Source organism: Natrix helvetica, assembly GCF_964273705.1.
Source record: "Natrix helvetica genome assembly, chromosome: 13".
Lineage (NCBI taxonomy): Eukaryota > Metazoa > Chordata > Lepidosauria > Squamata > Natricidae > Natrix > Natrix helvetica.
Window position 1 is genome coordinate 5,787,385 of NC_138557.1, and position 24,449 is coordinate 5,811,833.

A 24,449-nucleotide genomic window follows, 5' to 3' on the forward strand; every position below is an offset into this window, starting at 1 on the left:
ACAAAGCATATTCATCCCCACCCTGCATTACCAGTGCCAAACATGAATGCTTGCAATTAAGTGTAAGCAAAAGTTAGTCACCACAGAAATGAGATGTTTGAGGAAAGCCAGAAGGGATAAAATTAAAACATGAGATCATAAAAGAAAGAATTGGAATAGAAACAAGGTTAAACTCCATACAGAAACAGCAAATTAAGCAGTTTGTTCACCTAGAGCAGTGTTTCTCAACCTTGTCAACTTGAAGATGTCTGGACTTCAACTCCTAGAATTTGGCTGGGGAATTTTGGGAGTTGAAGTCCAGATATCTTCAAGTTGACAAGGTTGAAAAACACTGACCTAGAGAGAGTGGAGTGGAGTGGAATGGAATGGAATAGAAGAGAAGAGAAGAGAAGAGAACAACAGAACAGAACAGAACAGAACAGAATAACAGAGTTGGATGGGACCTTGGAGGTCTTCTAGTCCAACCCCCTGCTTAGGCAGGAAACCCTACACCACTTCAGATAAAAGGTTATAGGATTATAGAATGTCATAGGATTCTATAGGATTCTATACCGTACAAAAAGAGGAGAAGGTTAAAGAACACGAGACAGATCCAGAAGAAGATGGAGAGGCAACATCGAAGACACACTACAGCAGCATCAAATAACAATGGTTGAGGCCGCCAGAAGTGCAAGTGCAAGAACCAGAATTTTGTATTTGCCTCAAGACCTGAGGTGGTAAAAGGGGAAGAGAAGAAAGAGGAGGAAGAGGAGGAGGAGGAGTAGACAGGTTCTGTAGAGGTGGAAAACCCTCATATCATCAGCCACAGTAATTTCCGATACAGATGATACATGGAAACCAAGGAGAGAAAGCTGTGTCAGGGCTTACCTTCATAAGAATTGAGATCATGATGAAGCAAAAAAATAAGATAGGAAGCATAGCAGGTTATTAAAGTTATGCATCGGTTCTCAAGGTGAGCATCCATCAGACATGTGGACTTCAACTTTTGGAATTCCACAGCCAACATGGCTCTTGACGTCTGCATCTACAGGGCGATGGATCCCGTATTATGTTGGGGAGTGGAAAAGAGTCTTAAGATCCTAGAAATCAAGTGTCAAAATACTTTAATTTCCCTGCAAACACCTGTTTTTTTTTGCAGGACACCAGCATCCTTTCAGCTGTTGATGACATTCAACTCTTGCTGGATGACCACATCATCAAGACGCAGACCATGTGCGGCTCTCCGTTTATCAAGCCAATCGAAGCAGAATGTCGGGTGAGTGGCCTAACAGTGGCCTGTGGCATTGGTCAGATTTCAGCAGCAGACACTCGGTCGTTGTCTTCAAGCTGGACTAAATTTGATCTCCTTTAAACCATTCCTTGACATCTTACTATGCAATAGAGAGAGGATTATCAGGGACAGGATTCAGAAAATTGAGTGTTTTATCTCTGATCTTGGAGGGATGATTGAGGACTTATTACCATAATTTGGACCAAAATGTTCATTGCATTTTTATTTAAAAAATATATTTTTTATTTTTCAACATATAAACATTTCATCTTTCCTTAAACATTGTGTCGTCTGGGCACAAATATCTTTGTGCAACAGCTTTCAGCATTTACAACATCGTGCACATTAATATGAATTCTCTAATCTTAAAATTGCAATGTATAAGTAAACATTGTTAACTTATTCATTTCCCTCTTAATGTATCTTCTAATAAAAGTACAACACTAACATTAATCATAATTATCTTCCTCCTCATAATACTAAGAATTATCATCTTGTTTATACTTCTATCTTAACATATTTTCTACTCCTTTTTAATCTTCTCCCCTCATTTCTAATTTCCCTCTTTTTCCCTATTCACCATTGATAAAATACTTCCCATATCTTATAATACTCAGTTTGTTCTTTCTCTTTAATTCTTAATGTTAATCCATTCATTTCTGCACATTCTATTTTCCTAATCGCCTTCTCATCAAGAGGAATCTCATCACACTTCCAATGTCCGTTGTTAAGCAAAGTGGTTGTTACATGAATAGCGTCCGATTTTACAACTTCTTTTGCTACGGTTGTTAAGCAAATCACTGCACTTTTAATGAATCATGTTGTCAGCATTCCAAATATCATCCAGAATTGAATCAGAGTCCAAGGCAGAGCTTTCCTCAAAGTTCCAATTTAATAAGAGAGACATGTTGGTACAAACTGTGGAAAACCCGAATCTGAAAGCTTCCTGGGTTTCCCACCCAGTTGAAAGTTCATGATCTTGCCCTCACACCCACAAGTCCATCACATGGCCCAATCTTCCATCTCTACGCTGGCATTTCCACCCATCTAGTTCCGGTCAGGTGCAGAGGTGCAAAGACAAAGGATGACCTTGGGCTTCTAGAAAGGAATGTTTTATTTTGACAACAACATTCTACTCCTTACTATTCCCCCTCTCAAGTCCCCACTAATGAAACAGCATAATAAAATAAAAGAGAGTGTGGCAGGCCAAAGATCCTAAAATAATATGACTGGAGGCCTGACACATGTAGTCCATTCAGTGACTTGGTTTGTCAGAAACTGGCTGGAAACATTGCAAATGATGATCCTCTGAGTCGGTTTTATTTTTCTTCCAGAAATGGGAAGAAAAACTTGTCCTGATGCAGGAAATTATGGACAACTGGTTAAAATGTCAGGCAACCTGGCTCTACTTGGAACCCATCTTCAGCTCCGAGGATATTATTGCTCAAATGCCCGAAGAAGGCCGAAAATTTGGAATAGTAGACGCTTACTGGAAGGACATCATGGGCCAAGCGGTAGGGATTGGTTTTGGCCTGCTGGTTTTTGAAATACCCATTTCAGAATTTTGCCCAGAGTCATCGTCACGTCGGCTTAATGAAGGATCTCGTGGTGGCATTCCGAAAACTTGTTGAACTTGGTTACTTGGTGGAAGTGGTTGGTTAGCTTGGTCGACCGGTTAGCTTTGTGTTTTTGGCTTCTGGTATAAAGGTGGCCCATTGGTGAGACCCGCAAGATAGTTCAGAGAAGGAGCGCAACCGGAAGTACTACCATCTTTCCCCAAAAATAAGACAAGGTCTTATTTTCTTTTGACACCCCCCCCCCCAAAATAAGCGCTTGGCTTTATTTTTGGGATGGTCTTATTAATTTTGAGGTGCAGGAGATCCCTTAACCTCAGCCCATGTTCCACGGATCAGCTGATCCAGAGAGGACTGGAAGTTCTGCCTCTGTTTCTGGCACACACTTGCCAGCCCGAGCGTCGCTCGTCCTGCCACTCTTTGGCAGCTGCCACTAAGAGAAGGGGTGCGGTAGCTAGGGTTGGTGGGAGTGGCCTCCACAAGGCCCTTCCTCGTGGATGGCAGGTGCATGTGGGGCGCGTGGGGCATGCCCCCCCCGGAAATGGTGGGAACCAGCTGCACATGCAGTTAAATATTTTAGGGGAGGGCTTATTTTTTGGGAGAAGGGCTTATTTTTAGCGCATGCGCTCAAAAGCCCGATTGGGCTTAATATCCGGGTAGGTCTTATTTTTGGGGAAACAGGGGTAAGTCTTGTCCCAAAAGTGTTTTCCAAAAGGCAACTGGATTTTCCTGGTTTTTTTTCCTCCTTTGAAAACATTTCACTTCTCATCCAAGAAGCTGCTTCAATTCTGTCACTTAGAACTGAAGAACCTTTTTCTTCAGTTCAAGGTGCTTTTTCCAGAGGTGTTCCAGCTGTGTTTTCTTTGTTTTTCCTTGAAGGAGTTTTGCTTCTTATCCAAGAAGCTTCTCTCATCCAGCAAGATTCTTGGATGAGAAGCAAAACGTCTTCAAGGAAAAACCTTTGGGACAACCGTGACCTGGATGACTGAGAATCTCCATAAATATAAAACTGAAGAAGTTTCTTGGAGGAGAAGTGAAACGTTTTTGAAGAAAACCAAAAACCAAGGAAGTGTTCTGACCGAGGCTTCCCGAGAGCATGAAGTCCCGACAAAAACCCCTTTTATTAATTCGCCGTGAGTTCTGCTCATTCACATCCAGCAAAGACTTTCGAGGGAGGATTTACAGTCACAGACCTTCTCTGGCTTGGAGAGCTGCCAGGCCGAGATCTGCAGAACTGGGCAAGGAGCCTCAGAGAGTCAGAAACTAATCAAGCGAACTCCACTCCCCTTTCACCCCTCTTTTATTTCTCTGCGAGGGGCCATTTATTGTCCACCTATGGCCTTACTCCCAAGTTGACCCCTGTTCTTTAGCTGTTCCCTTCGTCTGGCAGCTCTGCGCATGCGCACACTGGGAAGAGGTTCCAGCTGTTCTTCTGCCTCACTGATGTCTGACTCTGAAGGCAGCTGATAACTGGCATACGGCCCGGGCCCCCTCTCTGCCTCCGACACAGAGCCCTCAGCCGAGCCTTCCCCAGACTCCAGGACTGGCCCATCTTCCTCCCCAACCTCCTCACTGTCCGAATCTGTTGCCAGCTCCACTGACCACTGGTGGGCCACAACAGGAAGTCCAGCTGTCTCTTGAAAAAGCACCTTTGGGACAACCATGACCAGGATGATGGAGAATCTCCAGAGATGTCTCTTACATCTTTGTTGTTAATCATAGGTTAAAGACACCCGAGTCCTCGTTGCTACGGAACAGCCCAAGATGTTGAACCGACTTCAAGAAGCAAATGTGTTTTTGGAAGACATCCAGAAGGGCCTGAATAATTACTTAGAAAAGAAGAGATTGTTTTTCCCAAGGTATGTCTCTTCCCAATTGGCAGGCGAAGAATACTCATTGCAACCATTGGTTGGCTATGCACACCTTCATTCCTCCATTCCTTTAGGTGCTGTTGCCTGGGGGGGGGTGTGGTTCTGGGAGTTGAAGTCCAGATGTCTCAATGTGGCTAAGATTGGAAAACACTAAAGTAATAGACGTGACCCTCTGGGATCTCTTTTGAACAGGTTCTTCTTCCTTTCAAACGATGAGCTGTTGGAGATTTTATCTGAAACCAAAGACCCTCTCCGCGTTCAGCCACACTTGAAGAAGTGCTTCGAGGGGATCGCAAAACTGGAGTTCACCGAAGCATTGGAAATCACAGGAATGATCAGTTCAGAGAAGGAAGTTGTTCCTTTTATTAAGAAAATCTTTCCAGTTCACGCCAGGGTAATTCTTCTCTCCCTCCCGCCTTCCTTCCTTCTCTTTTTTCTTTCTCTTTTTCTCTTTCCTTCTCTGTCTTTTTGCCCTTCCTTCCTTTCTCTTGCTTCCTTTGTTCTTTCCTTCTTTCCTTCCTTCCCTCTCTCCTTCCCTCCCTCCCTTGCTCCTTCCTTCATTCATTCATTTTCTCTCTCCTTCCCTCCCTCCCTTACTCCTCCCTTCCTTCCCTCCCTCCCTTGCTCCTTCCTTCCTTTGTTACTTCCTTCCTTCCTTCCTTCCCTCTTTCCTTCCCTCGCTCCCTTGCTCCTTCCTTCCTTCCTTCCTTCCTTCCTTCCTTCCTTCCTTCCTTCCTTCCTTCCTTCCTTCCTTCCTTCCTTCCTTCCTTCCTGTGTGATTTCATTGTAATTTGTCTTTGTTTGCATTTCTCTCTCTCTTTACTTTATTCTTTCAGGGCATGGTTGAGAAATGGCTGTTGCAGGTGGAAGAAATGATGTTGGGTAGCATTAGGCAAGTCATGGGGAATGGCATCAAAGGGTACGATGAGGTGAGCAGCTAATCCACAAATCCTTTGAAGAGTTCACTTGCACCCCACAGCCTTAGGAACATAATCTGACCAAAGGAATCAAGATGCAGATGTGCTTAAAAGTCTTGGGTCCATTGTTAACAGCTGTATTTTCTAAGCTGAAACCATTATGTTTTCCGAAGTCGCTGTCCACAGGTTCTAGCTTGTGCATTCATTCGTATATTGATATATCCAATTTTTAAAAAAATGTGCTTTAGAGTCACGTAAGAGCTTGAGAAAAAAAGCTGGAGTTTTCACTTTAAAAGGGCCCATTTGAGGAGAAAGGGAATCCCTGAGATTTTGAGAGGCACAAGGGATAGGAAAACGCTGCAAAAATGGCAGGGTTGTTGCAGGGCTGTTGTTTAGTTTTTCTAAAAAAATGTTTTAAAAAAGAGAAGAAGAAAGCCCGTTTTAGGGCTTAACGATGGTTTTAACAAGTGCTTCTTTGACCCCTATCAAAACAGATGTTTGATGCTCCATAGCTATAGCTGGAAAAGGCACAAATATTTTTTTCTTGTCTGTGTATGTGTGTGTATTTTTTTTTAGGTTCCTCGAAAAGCATGGGTGCTGCAGTGGCCAGGACAAGTTGTGATTTGTGTATCTTCAATCTTCTGGACCAAAGAAGTATCGGAAGCCATACAGGAAAACTCTTTACCTGTAATTTCACACATACTGTACTCCTTAAATTTCCAGATATAGTAACTTTTCTCAGTCATCTTAGATAGGTTGGGACTACAACTCCCAAATTCTCCAGTTGTTGCTTGGTGACGCCTGATGTGCAGAGATTGTACCAGACTGCACAACATTAATGGGTTTCCTATCTAGATATGCAATGTTCAGGTAGCCCTTGACTTACGACTTGTTTAGTGACCATTCAGAGTTATGACCTCCCCCCAAAAACTTCTTATTTTACTTTTAAGGATAAAACCACAAAAGATAATTGAGTCCTGCTCTATGCAGGCGGTCCTTGACTAACGACCACAATTACGAGCAACGTTTCCATTGCTAAGCAAGGACTGTTAAGTAAGTCACACCAATTTTAAGACCTTTTTTTTTTGGCCAAGGTTGTTAATTGGATCACTGCAATTAAGTGAGCCACAGGGTCATTAAGCGAATCTGCTTTCCCCCGTCGACTTTGCTTGCCGGAAAGTTGCAAATGGCGGTCACACAACCCAGGATGTTGCAACTGTTGTAAATGGATGCTGGTTTGCCAAGGACTTAAAATTTGGATGTCGCAACTGCGGCGATGCTGTGGCGGTCGTAATCGCAAGTACCAGTCATAAATCACATTTTTCAGGACCGTTGTAACCAGTGGTGGGTTCCGGATCCCGGTGCAACCGGTATGGTGCAACGAGGCCCGGCGTCCACCACATGAATGTGCACTTTCGAACTGCTAGTGGTACCTATTTATCTACTCGCATTTGCATGTGTACTTATCACCCGTGATGCACCGCGACTCTCCAGCTGCTTGGTGGAGTGTCGCGCAGGCGCTGTACGCTCCGTGCGTCTGCGCAGAAGCCCCAAACAGCTAAAAAAACAGTAAAGAGAGCGGGCGGGCGGGCCCTCCGGAGCACTGTACCGGAACGGTACCTGTTGCTCCCAGCAGGCACTGGTACACCCATACTGGGGCGTACCGCCTGCAACTCACAACTGTTTTTTAAGTCGAGGGTTGCCTGTATGTGATATTTTTTTAAAAATGTAACTCCTTTATTAAAATAGGAGAGAGAGAAAAATACCCCAATGTTTTGATCTGTTTTGGGAATTCCTGGGGGCCATTTTTTCCCCATCTCGTGAGGAGGCTCTCATGAGGAGGAGGCCCAGCCTCATTGCTGTGTCTCTGCTTCAGGCATTTTTAGAAAAAAGCAACAAGCAGATTGGGGAGATCGTGGAGCTGGTGAGAGGAAAGCTGTCGAGCGGAGCTCGGTTGACCCTGGGTGCCCTCACGGTCATTGATGTGCATGGTAAGTGGCAATGGGCAGGATGAAAAAGATGTTGAAGTATGGATTGTCTTAAGAGGGGTGGAAGGGAGAGCAAGGAATGTTACGGATGAGGGGATAAAGGTAAAGGTTTTCCTGTCCAGTTGTGTCCGACTCTAGGGGTCAGGGCTCATCTCTGTTTCTTAGCCAAGGGAGCTAATGTTGTCCAAAGACCCTTCCGTGGTCATGTGGCCAGCATGATTATGTGTTGAGGGGCATGGAACGCTGTTACTTTCCCACTGAAGGGGTACCTATTTATCTACTTGCATTTGCATGCTTTTGAACTGCTAGAGGTACCTATTTATCTACTTGCATTTGCATGCTTTCAAACTGCTAGAGGCACCTATTTATCTATTCACATTTGCATGCTTTTGAACTGCTAGTGGTACCTATTTATCTACTCACATTTGCATGCTTTCGAACTGCTAGAGGTACCTATTTATCTACTCACATTTGCATGCTTTTGAACTGCTAGTGGTACCTATTTATCTACTCACATTTTCATACTTTCAAACTGCTAGATGGGCAGGAGCTGGAGCAAGGAACAGGAGCTCACCCCATCACACAGCCCTCACGTCTTGAACCTGGTTTGTCAGCTTTCCTGCTGACAAGCTCAGTGTCTTTAACCACTGAGCCATTACACTCCTGGATGAGAAGTTACTAAATTGCAGATCTTTGATACAAGTCAACTTAGGACTGCAACTGGGAACAGAATTGTTTTGCTAAGCAAGGCGGTGATTTTGACTGATTCATGGTCAATTTTAAAATCTTTTTGGCCGCGGTTGTTAAGTGAGTCACCACGGTTGTTAATGAATCATTGCAGCTGTTAAGTGAATCTGGCTTCCCCATTGACTTATACGCAGAGCCCCAAAGAACACAACCACCCTGTAGTTTAAGCACAACAGACGAATGTTTACTTATTCCAAGTAAAATTTTGTCCCTGCAGCCCGCGACGTGGTGGCAAAATTGTCTGAAGACCGAGTTTCAGATCTGAACGATTTCCAGTGGATTTCTCAGCTGCGATACTACTGGGAAAACAGAGATGTGATGGTCCGAATGATCACAACCGAAGCCAAGTACGGATATGAATACCTGGGTAACTCGTTACGTTTGGTGATAACTCCGCTGACAGACCGATGCTACAGGTAAAATTCCTCCCCAATTTTTTAATCTTTGATAAAATATTTATAGATCCAAGGGTAGCAAAAGCATTGATTTTATCAGGTACTGAGGATTTAATAGCTGCCAGCTGATGTAAGGTTGTAAGCTGTAAACTGTAAGTTGATGCAATGAGGATGAATCAGCAATACAGGTATAGACAGTTTAAGACACTGGTGGGGTCCACACAAGTTTTTACCGGTTTAAGAGGTGTCGATATATATATACATGGCCATTAGAGGACGTCTCTCTCTCATCATATATCTCATTTCTCTCCTTGTGTCCATAGCTGAGTGGTAAGAGATTTATCTACCATGTGTATGTCTGTTTATATAAACCACTATTAATTGTCTAAAGGCTCTGTGAGCTGTGCTTTGCTCCTGGGTTTATCTCATAATAATAGTCACACTGCCAAAACTCTGACAGATTTGATGGAGGGGGGAGAATCAGGGCAGGAAGCAAAATTATATTTCTTGTAGAATTTGTTTCTTGGATAAAAGTGTATTAATTTCGTCCCCTAGTCAATAGAATTATTTCCTTATTAAAAGATAGTGTGAAATAGCCAAGGAGACCCTTTATTTCTCTCAACAACATAAATTAGGTTTGTTGCATCACGAACTAAATATCAGTCATAATTTGTGTGACAACATCCCTTGCGCCCCCTGACACCAATGACTGGAGTCACACATTATATTACGCTTAGGTTGAAGACGGCGTAATGGCCTGATTCACACATAATGTAGCACCATAAATCATGCACAAAGATTGGGATAACATGTCAGTGTATGTCTATGTGAAGAGAGAATGAGGGTGGGTCTTTGTGTAGATATGTATCTATTGATTTCTCTCTATAATCTCATTTCTATGTCATAGGACCTTAATGGGAGCTTTGAAATTAAATCTAGGAGGAGCTCCCGAAGGACCGGCCGGCACTGGGAAAACAGAAACTACTAAGGATCTTGCCAAAGCTTTGGCTAAGCAGGTACCAAAGGAATCAGGAATCTCCTTCTCTTTCTTCTCCTCCTCCTTCTTCTCCTTCTCCTCTCTTTTCTTTTCTCCTCCTCCTTTTCCTCTCTCTCTTCTCCTTCTGCTTCTCCTCTTTTCTCTTTTTTCGTCCTCGTACACTTTTTCTCTTCTTTCTCCTCTTTTCATCTTCCTCCTCTTCCTGCTCCTTTCCTGCCCCTCCTCTTCCTTTTCATCTTCTTCCCCCTCCTCCTTTTCATCTTCCTCCTCCTCCCGCTCTATGTGTCATAGGGAAAAATAGCCACTGGATGTACAAGTTTATGTACAGCCAATATTTGTGAGGTATACAGACTTTTAGCTACCCTGATTGCAGCCTTGGCCTCTCAAGTGCATTCTGTGAAATGTCCTCTGCAACTGTTGAGGGGAGGAGAAAGATAACATAAGCCCTGCAAGATAGCTCAGACCAAGAAATAAACACTGTGTAAACCTAGAACTACTTTTATTAGAAGAGCACCTTGCAGTGAATAAATGAACGGGTTTCCTCCTTTATCTTCCGGTGAGTCAGGAGGATGCTTGCTTTAGTCATTTTCTTATCTCTCTCTGTATAATATATGGGCTTACAGAGAATAGTTGTACCTCAATGTTTTGATCTGTTTGTTGCTGAGTGTTCTGACTTAGGCTTCCCAAGAGCATGAAGCAAACTCTTTGTCCCGACAAACACCCCTTTTATTAATTGACTGTGAATTCTGCTCCTTCACATCCAGCCAAGTCTTTCCAGGGAGGATTTACAGTCGCAGACCTTCTCTGGCTTGGAGAGCTGCCAGGCTGATATCTGCAGAACTTAGCCAGGAGTCTCGGAGAGTCACCAAACAATTAAAGGAACTAATTGTCTCCTGCAAACTCCACTCCCCTGTCGCTCCTCTATTTCCTCTGGGAGGGGCCATTCAGCATCCACCTGTGGCCTTACTCCCAAGTCAACCCCTGTTCTTTAGCTGTTCCCTTTGTCTGGCAATTCTGCGCATGTGCACACTGGGAACAGGGTCCAGCTGTTCATCTGCCTCACTGATGTCTGACTCCAAAGGCAGCCGATAACTTATGGTTATCAGAGAGCTCTGGCCCCCTCTCTGCCTCCGACACAGAGCCCTCATCAGAGCCTTCCCCAGACTCCAGGACTGCCCCATCTTCCTCCCCAACCTCCTCACTGTCCGAATCTGCTGCCAGCTCCACTGGCCACTGGCGGGCCACAACACTGAGATGTGAAGAGTGTTGCCTTGACCAGCTTGCTGGGGAAAAGTGGAAACTTACAATGAAATGTGTTGTTGTGTGTTTTAGTGCGTGGTCTTCAATTGCTCAGACGGTCTTGATTACAAAGCGATGGGCAAATTCTTTAAAGGACTGGCACAGGCTGGGGCTTGGGCCTGCTTTGATGAGTTCAACAGAATTGAGGTAATTATGTCTAGCATAAATAGCTCTTGTGGTCTAAACCCTCTAATGCAAAAGTCTCTTTTTGGCTACTTTACAAATTGTGGACTTCAACTCCCAGAATTCCTCAGCTGGCATGACTGGAAATTCTGGAAGTTGAAGTCCAGAAGTCTTCCACCCGACCCCTGATCTAGATCACACTCCTATTATATGGGTTTTTATACTGGTTTAAAACTAAAGCTTTTATATCCTGATTTTCATAGGTTGAAGTGCTCTCTGTGGTAGCACAACAGATCCTCAGTATTCAACAGGCTATTATTCGCAAGCTGCGGACTTTTCTCTTTGAAGGCACGGAAATTTCCCTTAACCCAACTTGTGCAGTATTCATCACCATGAATCCTGGGTATGCAGGCCGAGCTGAACTTCCAGATAACCTCAAGGTAAACCCTTGTCTTTCCTGAGAAAGTTGAGAAACCATGATTGGAGTAAACAAACAGAATTCGGCAATCCAAAGAAGTGTCAGTTATATTTCAGGACCTTGGATAGTTCCTATGAAATACCTTGCTTATTCTCCAGTCTGATGCTCTTAGTTACTTTAAGACATGTAAGTTTCAACTCCCAGAATTCCCTAGCCAGCATGGAAAACGCACTCTGCAGACAGGCTGCCTGGCATTTTCTTTTTAGCATCTTCTTTCTCCAGAGATTTTTGACAACTGAGTGAAGCAGGGACTTACCGTAGAGCTTGTACTTGAAACCGTCAAACCTCCCAACCAATTTTCGGAGTATAAGACACACCGGAGTATAAGATGCACCCAAATTTTCAGCCTCTTTTAGGGGGGGGGTGAGTGTGTCTTATACTCTGAAAAATACGATATCTACAGTTAGAATCATAGTCATAGAATCCCAGGGCTGGAAGGGACCTTAGAGGTCTTCTAGTCTGACCCCCTGCTCAAGACAGGAGCCTTATACCATCCAGTCAAATGATTCTCCCCTCTATTGGTGAATATGTACTAGGACAAAATGCTGAAGGGATGTATTGTAGGATTCATAAGGGAAAATTGGGGATTTTCTCCTTTATATTCTCTTCAGGATACGCTGTTGTTGTTATTTTTTTAAAGGCTTTATTCAGAACAGTGGCCATGATGGTCCCAGATTATGCTTTGATTGGTGAAATTTCACTTTATTCGATGGGATTTCTTGATTCCAGAAGGTAGGTAAAGCTGCTCTATTGCTTTTTTTAAAGACACATTTTCCTACTCTTTCCCCCCCTCACCCTATTCTTATACACAAAAATCCCATCCGGGGACCTAACATTTTAGAATCTTGTCAAAATACTTAGATTATTATTTTGTGTCTTCATAATTGCTTTCAAGTTTCTTCTTTCTAGCTACCATGGTCAATAACACCATCCTTTTTTTTTGGATGAATGACATGTTTAAATACTAAACAGAGTGATTAGAGTGATTAATTTCTTATTTTTAATTGCAGCCACAGGCTGACGTAATAATAAATTCCAGTCATTAGCACTGTAATTCATGTCATCCCATTAATAACAAGAAAAATTGGTCATTTACGTTGTTCTCATGTTTATAAATGATTCAGGAACGTTATATTCATTTTAGGCCTTTGCTGTTTTTTTCTAATGTTTTCATTGCAATGTTTCTAAACCATGATTTCATATTTATATATATTTGCTTTAATTGTGCATTACGCTTTTTGCTGTGTTAAATCTTACAAATAAGGAAATAAATGTAATGATATGGGTAATGTCCGGCTGGAGAGACCAGGTCCACATGTAAAGATGCTAATTAAACTGATTTATTTCTAAAAGTCTACGCACAGGAATCTTCTCAACTAATGGTTGGCACTTGTTTAGAATTAGGTGAGGGTCAATGGAATTCAAAGGGAGATGGATTTAGTTTGTTTGTGAGTACGTAGGGATTCATCATTCTCCAGCATTCTCCTATGCTGGAGAAGACTCCTGTGAGTCCCATGGACTGCAAGGCGATCCAACCGATCAGTCCTAGAGGAGATCCACCCTGACTGCTCTTTAGAAGGCCAGATCCTGAAGAGGAAACTCAGAGACTTTGACCACCTGATGAGAAGGAAGGATTCCCTGGAGAAGAGCCTCATGCTGGGAACGATGGAGGGCAAAAGAAGAAGGGGACGGCAGAGAATGAGGTGGCTGGATGGAGTCCCTGAAGCAGTCGGTGTGAGCTTAAATGGACTTCAGAGGATGGTAGAGGACAGGAAGGCCTGGAGGAACAAGAAGAAAAAGAAGAAGAAGAAGAAGAAGAAGAAGAAGAAGAAGAAGAAGAAGAAGAAGAAGAAGAAGAAGAAGAAGAAGAAGAAGAAGAAGAAGAGATTCTAGACTGAACTCTCTTTGACTCTGCCACTTGTTCTCCTGCATATAGATATTTATCCTTCTTTCTCTGCTTGATATTTTCTGTCTTCAGGAATGAGAACATCTTCTTATCTTTTTCAGCCTTGCACAGAAAATTGTTGCCACTTACCGCCTTTGCTCTGAACAGCTGTCCTCACAACATCATTACGATTATGGGATGCGAGCGGTCAAATCCGTGCTGACAGCAGCAGGGAACTTGAAGCTAAAATATCCTGTAGAAAATGAAAGCGTGTTGTTGCTCAGAGCTCTGTTGGATGTTAACTTAGCTAAATTTTTGGCCCAAGATGTTCCTTTGTTCCAGGTAAGATCCTTATCCGGATGTCAGTAAGACATATTTCTTCAGTATAAAACAGGGATCGGATTAGGAAATGATTAGGAAACATCAAAAGCAAAATAGATGTGTATATTTGCCTGTAGCTGGAAGGGAGGTAACTCAGTACCGGGGTGGGGGGGTGGGGTGGATAATCTGTAAAATCTGTAATCTGTGAATGTGTCATAAATAAAAGAAATATAATGGAAACATACAAATCAGTTAGTAACTTGAAATACATGGAAGGAAGAGGCAAAGGTTGTAAACCTGCATAGTATTTATTTATTTGTATCCTGCTTTTATTATTTTTACAAATAACTCAAGGTAGCGAACATATCCAAGACGCCTGTTGTTGTTTTCCCCACAACAACAACCCTGTGAGGTGGGTTGGGCTGAGAGAGGGGGACTGGCCCAAAGTCAACCAATTGGCTTTCATGCTTAAGGTGGGACTAGAACTCACCGGCTCCTGGTGATTGGCCCAAAATCACACAATTGGCTTTCATGCCTAAAGTGGGACTAGAACTCACCGTCTCCTGGTGATTGGCCCAAAGTCACCCAGTGGCTTTCAGGCCTAAGGTTGGGACTAGAACTCCCTGTCTCCTGGTTTCTAGCCTGGTGCCTTCGCCACGAGACCAAACTGACTTTCAATATATATATATTGAAGATGGCAGGTGAGATCCTGCCAAAACGTTGCAAAGACAATCTCAACCTTACACGGGAAAAGACCCGAATACAACAAAACCAGCATATATATTTTTGTTACAACCCCTGGTATGACCAAATATGGGAGGAAGGTCACTACTCCCTCTTTCTGTCCTTCGGCTCATCACAGAAGACCATATTTTTATTTTTAATGTTGCCTTTTTGTATTTGTGTTGATACTGATAAGGAAGAGAACCCGTGGCTTAGTGGTTAAGACTCCTGCCTAAGATATATACAGCCCGGGTTCTAATCCCAGTAAGGGTATGGCTAGCTGATGAGAGCTAATTAGCTCGAAATAGATCTATCCTAGTCTCCCTTTATTTATTTATCAGTACAATTACAACATACATACATACATACATACATACATACATACATACATACATATATATATCTTTCAATATACATTATTAAAATGACAAAACTTTGAGGAAGTTAATAGTTCTAAAACTTCTTCATATGTTTGGCTTCTTAATTCTCTGCAGTAACCCTATCTATTTAAACTTATTGAATCTATCTGAGAATGCAGAACAGGAAGAGCTGTATTTATTTGTCATTAAATGTGTATGCTTCCTGACTCCTGACCATTTGCCAAACTTGGTAATAAAACCTTGAAAATATACATATAAATGTCTTCCTGGAAGTTCCGTTTTTCCAGACTTCCTTCCCCCCCCCTTCTCTTTCACAGGGAATCATATCTGATTTGTTTCCTGGAATTGTCCTTCCGCAACCTGATTACGTCCTCTTCATCCAGGCATTGAATCAGAATATTGAGAAAATGAATCTTCAACCAGTTCCCTGGTTTATTGGGAAAATTATTCAGGTTTCTTTCAATTTTCTCTCCCTTAAAAAAAAATTGCTAGCAAAGCAATGGGCTGGAAGTCAGGACCCACACTGCTAATTTAATCGAGTTAACAGAGCATCAATCTTAGCAACTTTCAAGATGAATGGACTTCAACTCCCAGAATTCTCTAGCCAGCATGGAATTCTGGGAGTTGAAGTCCACCGATCTTAAAGTTGCCATGGATGAGAAACAATGCTCTAAAAAACCAGTGGTGGGATTCAATTTTTTTTACCACCAGTTCTGTGGGCATGGCTTGGTGGGTGTGGCATGGCTTGGTGGGCGTGCCTTGCTGGGCATGGCAGGGTAAGGTTACTGCAAAATCCCCATTCCCTTCCGATCAGCTGGAATTCGGGAGGCAGAGAATAGATGGGGACGGGGCCAGCCAGAGGTGGTATTTACCAGTTCTCTGAACTACACAAAATTTCCACTACCGATTCTCCAGAACTGCTCAGATCCTGCTAAATACCACCTCTGTAAAAGACGTATATCTAGAAATCTGAAACACTAATAGCAAGCATAAGCATATTATTGATATGATTTGGGAGTTGTAGGAAAGCTATATAAAACTCTTGATTAACATCAAACAGGTTCTTGCACAGTTAAAAACTCCCTGGATATCCTATCAAGGTTTAAAAACATCATCTTCTTTTAATGACCCCATAATCCCTTGCCGGGTGGAGTCCAAGCAATTGAATGAAGCGTTTACTGGCCAGATGCCCTTCCTGACGCCAACGCGGAGTTTCTTTTTTCAGCAGAAAAATTCTCATTGTGCCCAGAGAGAGAAATATCTGCCCCTACCTAGGATCGAACTCCCAGACTCCTGATTGTGAGGCGAGAGCTCTACCTCTAGGCACCACTCATCAAGGTTAAAAGAATGCCTCTTATTTATTTCGCCTTACAGATTTATGAGATGATGATGGTGCGTCACGGCTTCATGATTGTGGGCGAACCAATGGGGGGCAAAACCTTTGCGTATAAAGTGCTCGCTGCCGCTCTCGGGGATTTGAGCCAAGGTGAGAGATCAAATGAACGACACCCTGCTTCACGTTCACACAGAAAATAAGATTCCCCTTGGGGAAACAGTTACAAAAAGAAAAAGTCCCCCAATAACAACCCCTTCCATCACCAAATCGGACCGTATCATCACCTCCTTTTAATGACCCTTGCGGGGTGGAGTATCATAATCCCTTGCGGGGTGGAGTCTGGGCAACTGAATGAAGCTGCGTAGTTTAGTGGCCAGATGCCCTTCCCGTCCCCAGCGCAGAGTTTTATTCAGCAAATATAACCTCATTGTGCCCAGAGAGAGAAATATCTGCCTCTACCTAGGATCGGAATCACAGCCTCCTGATGGTGAGGTGAGATCTCCACCACTAGGCCACTGCACCACTCAAAATCAGACCGTATCTTCGGACCAAATTGGCCCTCTCATTACGAAGGAGCCCAAATCTGGTTTTTGTTTTTGTTTTTTTTAAAAAGAAGGAAACAGCGGGTTAAAATAACCTGTGCCAATTAAACAGTGGCAGGAAATCCCTTCCCTTTGTGCTCAATAGGGGTTTCTCAACCTTGGCAACTTTTAAGCTGTGTGGATTTAAAATTCCCAGAATTCCCTAGCCAGCATGAGGTGAAGTCCACCAACCTTGCTTAAGGGAAGGGAGTTTTTGCAACTGTTCTGGGAGTTGAAGTCCACCTATTTTAAAGTTATCAAGGTTCAGAAACTCGGATTGAAAATATGCTTCTCTCTTTCTTTCTCTCTCTCCCACTCTCCATCTCCCTCTTCCTTTCCCTCTCCCTCTCCCCCTCTCCCCCCTCTTTCCTGCTCTCTCTCTCTTTCCCTCTCTCCAACTCCCTCCCTCCCTCTCCCTTTCTCCCCTCCCTCTCCCTTCCTGTCTTCAGAACCATCAATGGAAGAGGTTGCTGTTGAATACAAAATTATCAACCCCAAAGCCATCACCATGGGGCAGCTGTACGGCTGCTTTGATCCCGTTAGCCACGAGTGGACAGACGGCGTTCTTGCAAACACTTTCAGAGAGCAGGCCTCCTCCACCAACGAGGACAGAAAGTGGATTATTTTTGACGGGCCGGTTGATGCCGTTTGGATCGAAAACATGAACACCGTCTTAGACGATAACAAAAAGGTAATTGGCATCCCCCCCACCCCCCACCCCCAACGCTGACATAAGCCTCTAGCTTGCATTATCTAATTCGGTTGAATAACTGAAAGGGCTTTTTAGAAGCCGATAAACTGATCTGATTTAAAGGAAAAAGCACTTAGTGTGTGCTGTTTTTTCTCTCCAAATAGGTAATTAGGGTAACCTTTATGCTGTTTTCCCACTAAAACATGTCCAATAGTCAACCACTTTATTAAATGGATTTTAAAAAATTGAAGGGATAAGCGCGCACGCACACACACACACACACACAGTCACTGACAACACACACACACAGACCCATATACTCAGAAACTGCACTTCCGGTTATCGGCAAAGCCGGGCCATAGCAAGCAATGGGTTCGACTTAACAACTACAATTGGGGATAGAATTTCCTTTGCTAAGCCAGGCAGTCACTTTAGGAGCCACACCTGATTTTATGGCCTTTTTTTGCCACCGTTGTTAAGCAAATCATGGCAGTTGTTAACGCATCATGTGGTCGTTAAGCGAATCCAGCTCTCCCCATGGACTTTCCTTGTCAGATGCCAGCTTGAAAGGTCGGAAATGGTGATCCCATGAGCCTGGGATGCCGCCACTGTCACAAATATATGCCGTTTGCTAAGCAACCAGATTTTGATCCCATGACCACGAGGATGTTGCAAGCGTTGTACGTTTGAGGACCGGTCATAAGTCCCTTTTTTCCCATGCTATTGTAACTTCGATCACTAAATGAATGGTTTCAAGTCGAGGACTACCTGTATGGACTTGACTTTCAAAAAATAATGATTCTAGGAGCCAGGAAAATGAAAAACGAATTTGTAAGCATGAAGGTTTCTGTGGCAGAATTCTTACTGCTGGGATATAATCTTCACCAGGGACAATTAATTGAAATAGTGAATGACATGGGGCAGCTATAACAAGAGGCGGCATGGTGGCTCAGTGGTTAAAGACTCCGGGCTTGTCAGCTGGAAAAGTGACTGCCCAGGTTCAAGAAACCAAGTGTAGCGTGATGGGGTGAGCTCCCTTGCCCAGCTCCTGCCAACCTAGTCTTTCAAAATCATGCAAATGTGAGTAGATGAATAGGTACCACTTTGGTACATTTTGTGCACCTCAGTCTATCCGGGCCATATGACCACAGAAAATGTCTTTGCACAACTCCAATGACAGCAGAAAACCTTTACCTTTAGCTATAAGGCTCAGTGGCTAAGACGCTGAGCTTATCGATCAGAAAGGTTGGCAGTTCGGCAGTTCGAATCCCTAGCATCGCTTAAGGGAGTGAACTCCCATTACTTGTCCCAGCTTCTGCCAACCTAGCAGTTCGAAAGCATGTAAGAAATACAAGTAGAAAAACAGGAACCGCCTTTGGTGGGAAGGGAACAGCGTTCCGTGCGCCTTCGGTGTTGAGTCATGCCGGCCACATGACCACGGAGACGTCTTCGATAGCGCTGGCTCTTTGGCTTTGAAACAGAGATGAGCACCACCCCCTAGAGTCAGGAACGACTAGTACGCATGTGCGAGGAGAACATTTACCTTTTACCTTTACCTATAGCAGAAATATTTGATAGTCTGTTGCAAACTCTTGTGCACCCCGGCCTGAAATAGCTTTTCTTTTGTTTCCCCTTGAAGTTGTGCTTGATGAGCGGGGAAATCATTCAGATGAGCGCACAAATGAGCCTAATCTTTGAGCCCGAAGATCTTGAACAAGCATCCCCAGCAACGGTTAGCAGGTAAATCTGAATTCTTAGGGTCAGAATCGTTGGCTTGGAAGGGACCTTGGAGATCTTCTAGTCCAACGGCAGGAGATCTTGGCCGCCAATCTTTTCTTGAAGGCCTCCTTTCTTTTCCCCTTTTAACTAGCAAATCTGTGCAACTCAGTTCTCTTCATTTCTTCAAGGTGTGGCATGATTTATATGGAGCCTCATCAGCTGGGCTGGAAACCGTTGAAAGACTCTTACCTGAACATGCTACCTTCAAATCTACAAGACGTGCACATCGAATTGGTGGGCCGGCTTTCATTTGATTTTCGCACTCGATATTTGAATATCGATGGGGAAGGGGGAATTTAAATGTAACCCTTAACCACAGACCTGAGGTCATCGTGACTGCAACAGTTTTCCAAAATGTTTTTTTTAGAAATTCCGGTTGCGAATAGAATTCATAAAATATGTTAATGTGATCAATCCACGAAAATTGCAACTATACAAAGGGAATTTAGCAACATATCCCACCTATTATTTTCATAGATTAAGACAATTGTATGAGCAGTCATTATGACCTCATGTCAGTAATAGCATAGCCGAAATAGTACGTCTGTAGTTAAGGGACGCTCAGGTGTATCCTGTTAGGTTTATTTGCATTGATCAGTGAGCAGATTCCTTGTGAGTCAATTGTTGAGTTCCCAAGAGATTACTTGGGGGCCAGGGAAATGATGGTTTCCTGCATAAACCATGCCAATAACTTTTCAACAATTAGTTTGAGAAGTGAATTTCAGGGTGTTTTCCTGTAGAATCTTTCTCAAGCTTTAACGGTTCGGAAAGTTAACAAACACGACTGGTGCAGTTTTTGTGACGGGGGATGTTGTAATAAAATTATCTAAGAATCACTGAAGTGTCACGAGATTGTGGGTTTGGTGGTCAGATGAGGGATCTCACCAGGTCTAGCTCCAAAGCCCTTTGAAACTTTGTCACATCTATAAAGTCTAGATCAGTGGTGTCAAACTCGGTTTCATTGAGGGCAGCATCACGATTGCGTTTGACCTCGAGGCCTCGGGGTGGGAGTGGCCAGGGATCCGGCCCCCAGGCCTTGAGTTTGACACCCCTGGCCTAGTTTAACCTTAAATCTAGACCAGTGTTTCTCAAACTTGGCGACTTTAAGTCCTGTGGACTTCAACTCCCAGAATCCCCCAGCCAGCATAGCTGGCTGGGGAATTCTGGGAGTTGAAGTCCACAGGACTTAAAGTCGCCAAGTTTGAGAAACACTGATCTAGACCGATTTCTTGTGCTAATCCAACTTTACACCTTGGATCCCATCAACCACTGCCAGTATTGCTGCAGTGCAGGACTCTTCTCGTCCTTCTGCTGTCTGTGGAAGGGATCTATTACCTATTCAGTGTCAAAGGGACATGTCCTGTGATTCGGTTAATTCGGTTGAATAACTGAAAGGGCTTTTTAGAAGCCAATAAACTAATCTGATTTAAAGGAAAAAGCACTTAGTGTGTGCGTGTTTTTTTTTTCTCCAAATAGGTAATTAGGGTAACTTTTATGCTGTTTTCCCACTAAAACATGTCCAAGTAGTCAACCACTTTATTAAATGGAGTTTTAAAAATTGAAGGGACACACACACACACACACACACACACACTCACTGACAACACACACACAAACAGACCCATGTACTCAGAAACTGCACTTCCGGTTATCGGCAAAGCCGGGCCATAGCAAGCAATGGGTTCGACTCTATTACTTATTCAGTGTCAAAGGGACATGTCCTGTGATTCGGTTAATCTCTCAACCGGTTTGCTTTCCAGGTTGATGACCTTTTTATGTGGCTTATTCAGCCGTCGTTGGAATTCATTCGCCACCATTGCAAAGTCTTGGTCCAGACTTCTCCCATCCACCTGACCCATACCATGATCACTTTGTTTGATTCTTTGCTTGGTAAGGCGTAGTTTGTGCTTTGCGGCATCGTGAAACTGAAGGATCACATTTTATCATTATTTTATTTTATTATTTATTTTAATTTTATTATTTTATTTTATTTTATTATTTATTTTATTATTTAATTTTATTATTATTTAATTTTATTTATTTTATTTATTTTGTTTATTTGTTTTATTTGTTTTATTTGTTTTATTTGTTTTATTTGTTTTATTTGTTTTATTTGTTTTATTTGTTTTATTTGTTTTATTTGTTTTATTTGTTTTATTTGTTTTATTTGTTTTATTTGTTTTATTTGTTTTATTTGTTTTATTTGTTTTATTTGTTTTATTTGTTTTATTTGTTTTATTTGTTTTATTTGTTTTATTTGTTTTATTTGTTTTATTTAATTTTATTATTTAATTTTATTATTCTATTATTTATTATTTATTCTATTATTCTATTATTCTATTATTCTATTATTCTATTATTCTATTATTCTATTATTCTATTATTCTATTATTCTATTATTCTGTTATTCTGTTATTCTGTTATTCTGTTATTCTGTTATTCTGTTATTCTGTTATGCTGTTATTCTGTTATTCTTTTATTTATTATTCTATTATTTATTATTTTATTTCATTCCATTTTTAATTTATTTCATTTATTTTTAATTATTTCATCTACTATTTATTTAGTCATATCCTGCCATTATTTTTACAAATAATTCAAAGCAGCAAAGATATTCAACACACTTTCCTCTTCCTATTTTCCCCATAACAGTGACCCTGTGTGAGGTGGGGTGGGCTGAGAGAGATGGCCCCAGCTGGCTTCCATGCCTAAAGCTGGACTAGAACTCACTGCCTCCTAGTGATTGGCCCCAAATCACCCAGTTGGCTTTCATGCCTAAAGCTGGACTAGAACTCACTGCCTCCTAGTGATTGGCCCCAAATCACCCAGTTGGCTTTCATGCCTAAAGCTGGACTAGAACTCCCTGTCTCCTGGGGCCCTAACATGTTAAGGCAGAGTTTCCCACTTTGCTTCTTTTTGGGTTCATCTTGTCTTCTTTGGCGTAGATGAAATCAGGAGTTCCAACGAGGAGGAACCAGGGGAGGCCATGTCCAGCCAGCAGATAACCTTGTGGCTGCAAGGCCTCTTCCTCTTCTCTGTGGTGTGGACCATCGGGAGCACGGTAAATGCCGAAGGACGGAAGAAATTCGACCATTTTTACCGAAACCTTTTGATGGGAATGGACGATGAGAACCCTCGCCCCAAAAGCGTGAAGCTGACCAAAACCAATCTCTTCCCAGAAAGAGGTCCGTCTTGGAAACCCGTTATTTTTTTTAAAAGGGATTTTTTTAAAATATCAACATCATCAATGTTGAGGTCAACAAAATGTTGACCTCAACATTTCAGAGTGGGAAGGATTGCAGTTCAGAATAACAGAGTTTGGAAGGGGACTTTGGAGGTCTTCTAGTCCAGGGGTCACCAAACTTTCGAACCTCGGGGACCACTAAATTCATAATTTCAAATCCCGTGGACCACTCATATGAATTAGTGACGGGATGGGGACCTTCAGGCACTTAGCTTGGCTGCCTTTTAGCGGAGAGAAGCGCCTGGGGTCAACCCTAGGTTTGCTATCCAGTACAGCTAGGAATCTCAAATATGGCCAAGAACGAATGTTCGTCTTGTAGCCAGCCCGGGCGCTAGATCGGCCCCCTGCAAACTCTGTCTTTCGAGGAGCCCAGCCGAAGTTTTGCGCACCCCTCACTGAAGTGCCTCGACTCCCAGGGAGGGAGAGAGGGAGGAAAGAGCTGGCGCTACTAAATAGGCAGCCAAGCTAAGTGCCTGAAGGACCCCATCCCGTCAGTGAATGGGAGTAATTGCTTCAATGGGCCGTATCCGGCCCAGGGGCCGTAGTTTGAGGACCCCTCATTTAGTACAACATGAAAAAATACAAAGATTTTTTTGCGGACCACCAACATTTTCTCACGGACACCGGTGGTCCACGGACCACCACAGGCATGCCAAAATTGTGTACATGCACGCTATCACACACACACATGTGCCCACACCAATTCAATCCTCCCCGCCCACCTGCACATGTGCACATGACCCCTCCCCAGGCTCCAGAGGCTTTCCTGAACCCTGGGGAGGATGAAAACAACCTCTCTCGGCCCTCCGGAAGACCGAAGATCAGCAACCTGGCGCATGCATGCATGCCAGAGCTGACCGCTGACATGCCATCAAATATGGCTCTGTGTGCCGCCTGTGGCACACGGTGCCATAGGTTTGCCATTGCGGCCCTATTTATTTGGAGAATAGGTTGATGCCCTTTTCCTTCTGGAAGAGCAAAATTCCAGGAGCGATCCACTGTGGCTCTAGTAATTATATTAATAGGTTTAAAAATGTGATTTAAAGTTTTTAAATCAACTTGTGGCTCCAGCTTTGCTTGCCCCTCTCCTCCTCGTTCCCGTTCCCACCTTTCTCCACAACTTTAGATGTGAACCCAGAGAGACCCTTCAAAGTTGGCTGTGATTTTGACATTATTTTGGCTTTGGAGTCAGGAGTATCCTCCACACGCGATGATGCTCGATGTCACTTTTGACAAGCTTCTTCAAGATCTTTTTTTTTTAAATCCCTCTTTTGCAATCAGGGTCTGTGTACGACTTTTATTTCCACAAACAAGCCAGCGGACAGTGGAACATGTGGACAGAGTATATCACGAAGGAGGAGCAAGCAATTGCTGCCGGCGCAAAGGTAAAGCGGTTGTGCTCCTTTGTCGGCATGTTCGGGAAATCCTTATCGTTTGATGTTTATTTAAGTACCGTATTTTTCAGAGTATAAGAGGCACGAAGATTTCGAAGAGGCAATTTTTTAAAAAACAGTTTTTGCACTCTGCAGACCACCCCAAAACAACCCGTTTTTTTCAAAAACGGGCATGCATAGCCTTTAGGAGGCTTGTAGAGTGCTCCTGGGGGCTGTGGGGGGGAAAGCGAGCAAAAAACAGCCAATTTTTCACGAAAATGGGCCCATTTTTTTGTCAAAAAAATTGGCATGCATAGCCTTTAGGAGGCTTATAGATTGCTCCTGGGGGCTGGGACGGAGGGGAAACGAGCAAAAAAAGGACCTATTTTTCACTCATTTTTGCCCTCCCCAGCCCCTAGCACCACTCTGGAAGCCTCCTAAAGGCTGTGCACGGCCATTTTGGTGAAGGTTTCAGGA

General features: G+C 43.1%; 1 protein-coding gene across 1 annotated transcript in view; it reads left to right on the plus strand.

Annotated features, from left to right (window-relative positions):
* The window catches only part of DNAH3 (dynein axonemal heavy chain 3), a gene marked incomplete at its 5' end in the record, with an annotated part of 77,721 nt that overhangs the window by 26,204 nt on the left and 27,068 nt on the right, over positions 1–24,449 (plus strand). The window contains 21 exons of the mRNA XM_081965497.1: positions 1,139–1,255; positions 2,605–2,784; positions 4,567–4,703; positions 4,908–5,109; positions 5,552–5,644; positions 6,209–6,319; positions 7,509–7,623; positions 8,585–8,783; positions 9,670–9,778; positions 11,092–11,205; positions 11,445–11,621; positions 12,300–12,391; positions 13,667–13,886; positions 15,286–15,420; positions 16,343–16,454; positions 17,335–17,576; positions 19,216–19,316; positions 19,484–19,589; positions 21,116–21,245; positions 22,301–22,540; positions 23,881–23,984. Of these exons, the coding sequence (XP_081821623.1) occupies positions 1,139–1,255; positions 2,605–2,784; positions 4,567–4,703; positions 4,908–5,109; positions 5,552–5,644; positions 6,209–6,319; positions 7,509–7,623; positions 8,585–8,783; positions 9,670–9,778; positions 11,092–11,205; positions 11,445–11,621; positions 12,300–12,391; positions 13,667–13,886; positions 15,286–15,420; positions 16,343–16,454; positions 17,335–17,576; positions 19,216–19,316; positions 19,484–19,589; positions 21,116–21,245; positions 22,301–22,540; positions 23,881–23,984 (3,036 nt within the window). The remainder of the gene's footprint in view (positions 1–1,138; positions 1,256–2,604; positions 2,785–4,566; positions 4,704–4,907; positions 5,110–5,551; positions 5,645–6,208; positions 6,320–7,508; positions 7,624–8,584; positions 8,784–9,669; positions 9,779–11,091; positions 11,206–11,444; positions 11,622–12,299; positions 12,392–13,666; positions 13,887–15,285; positions 15,421–16,342; positions 16,455–17,334; positions 17,577–19,215; positions 19,317–19,483; positions 19,590–21,115; positions 21,246–22,300; positions 22,541–23,880; positions 23,985–24,449) is intronic.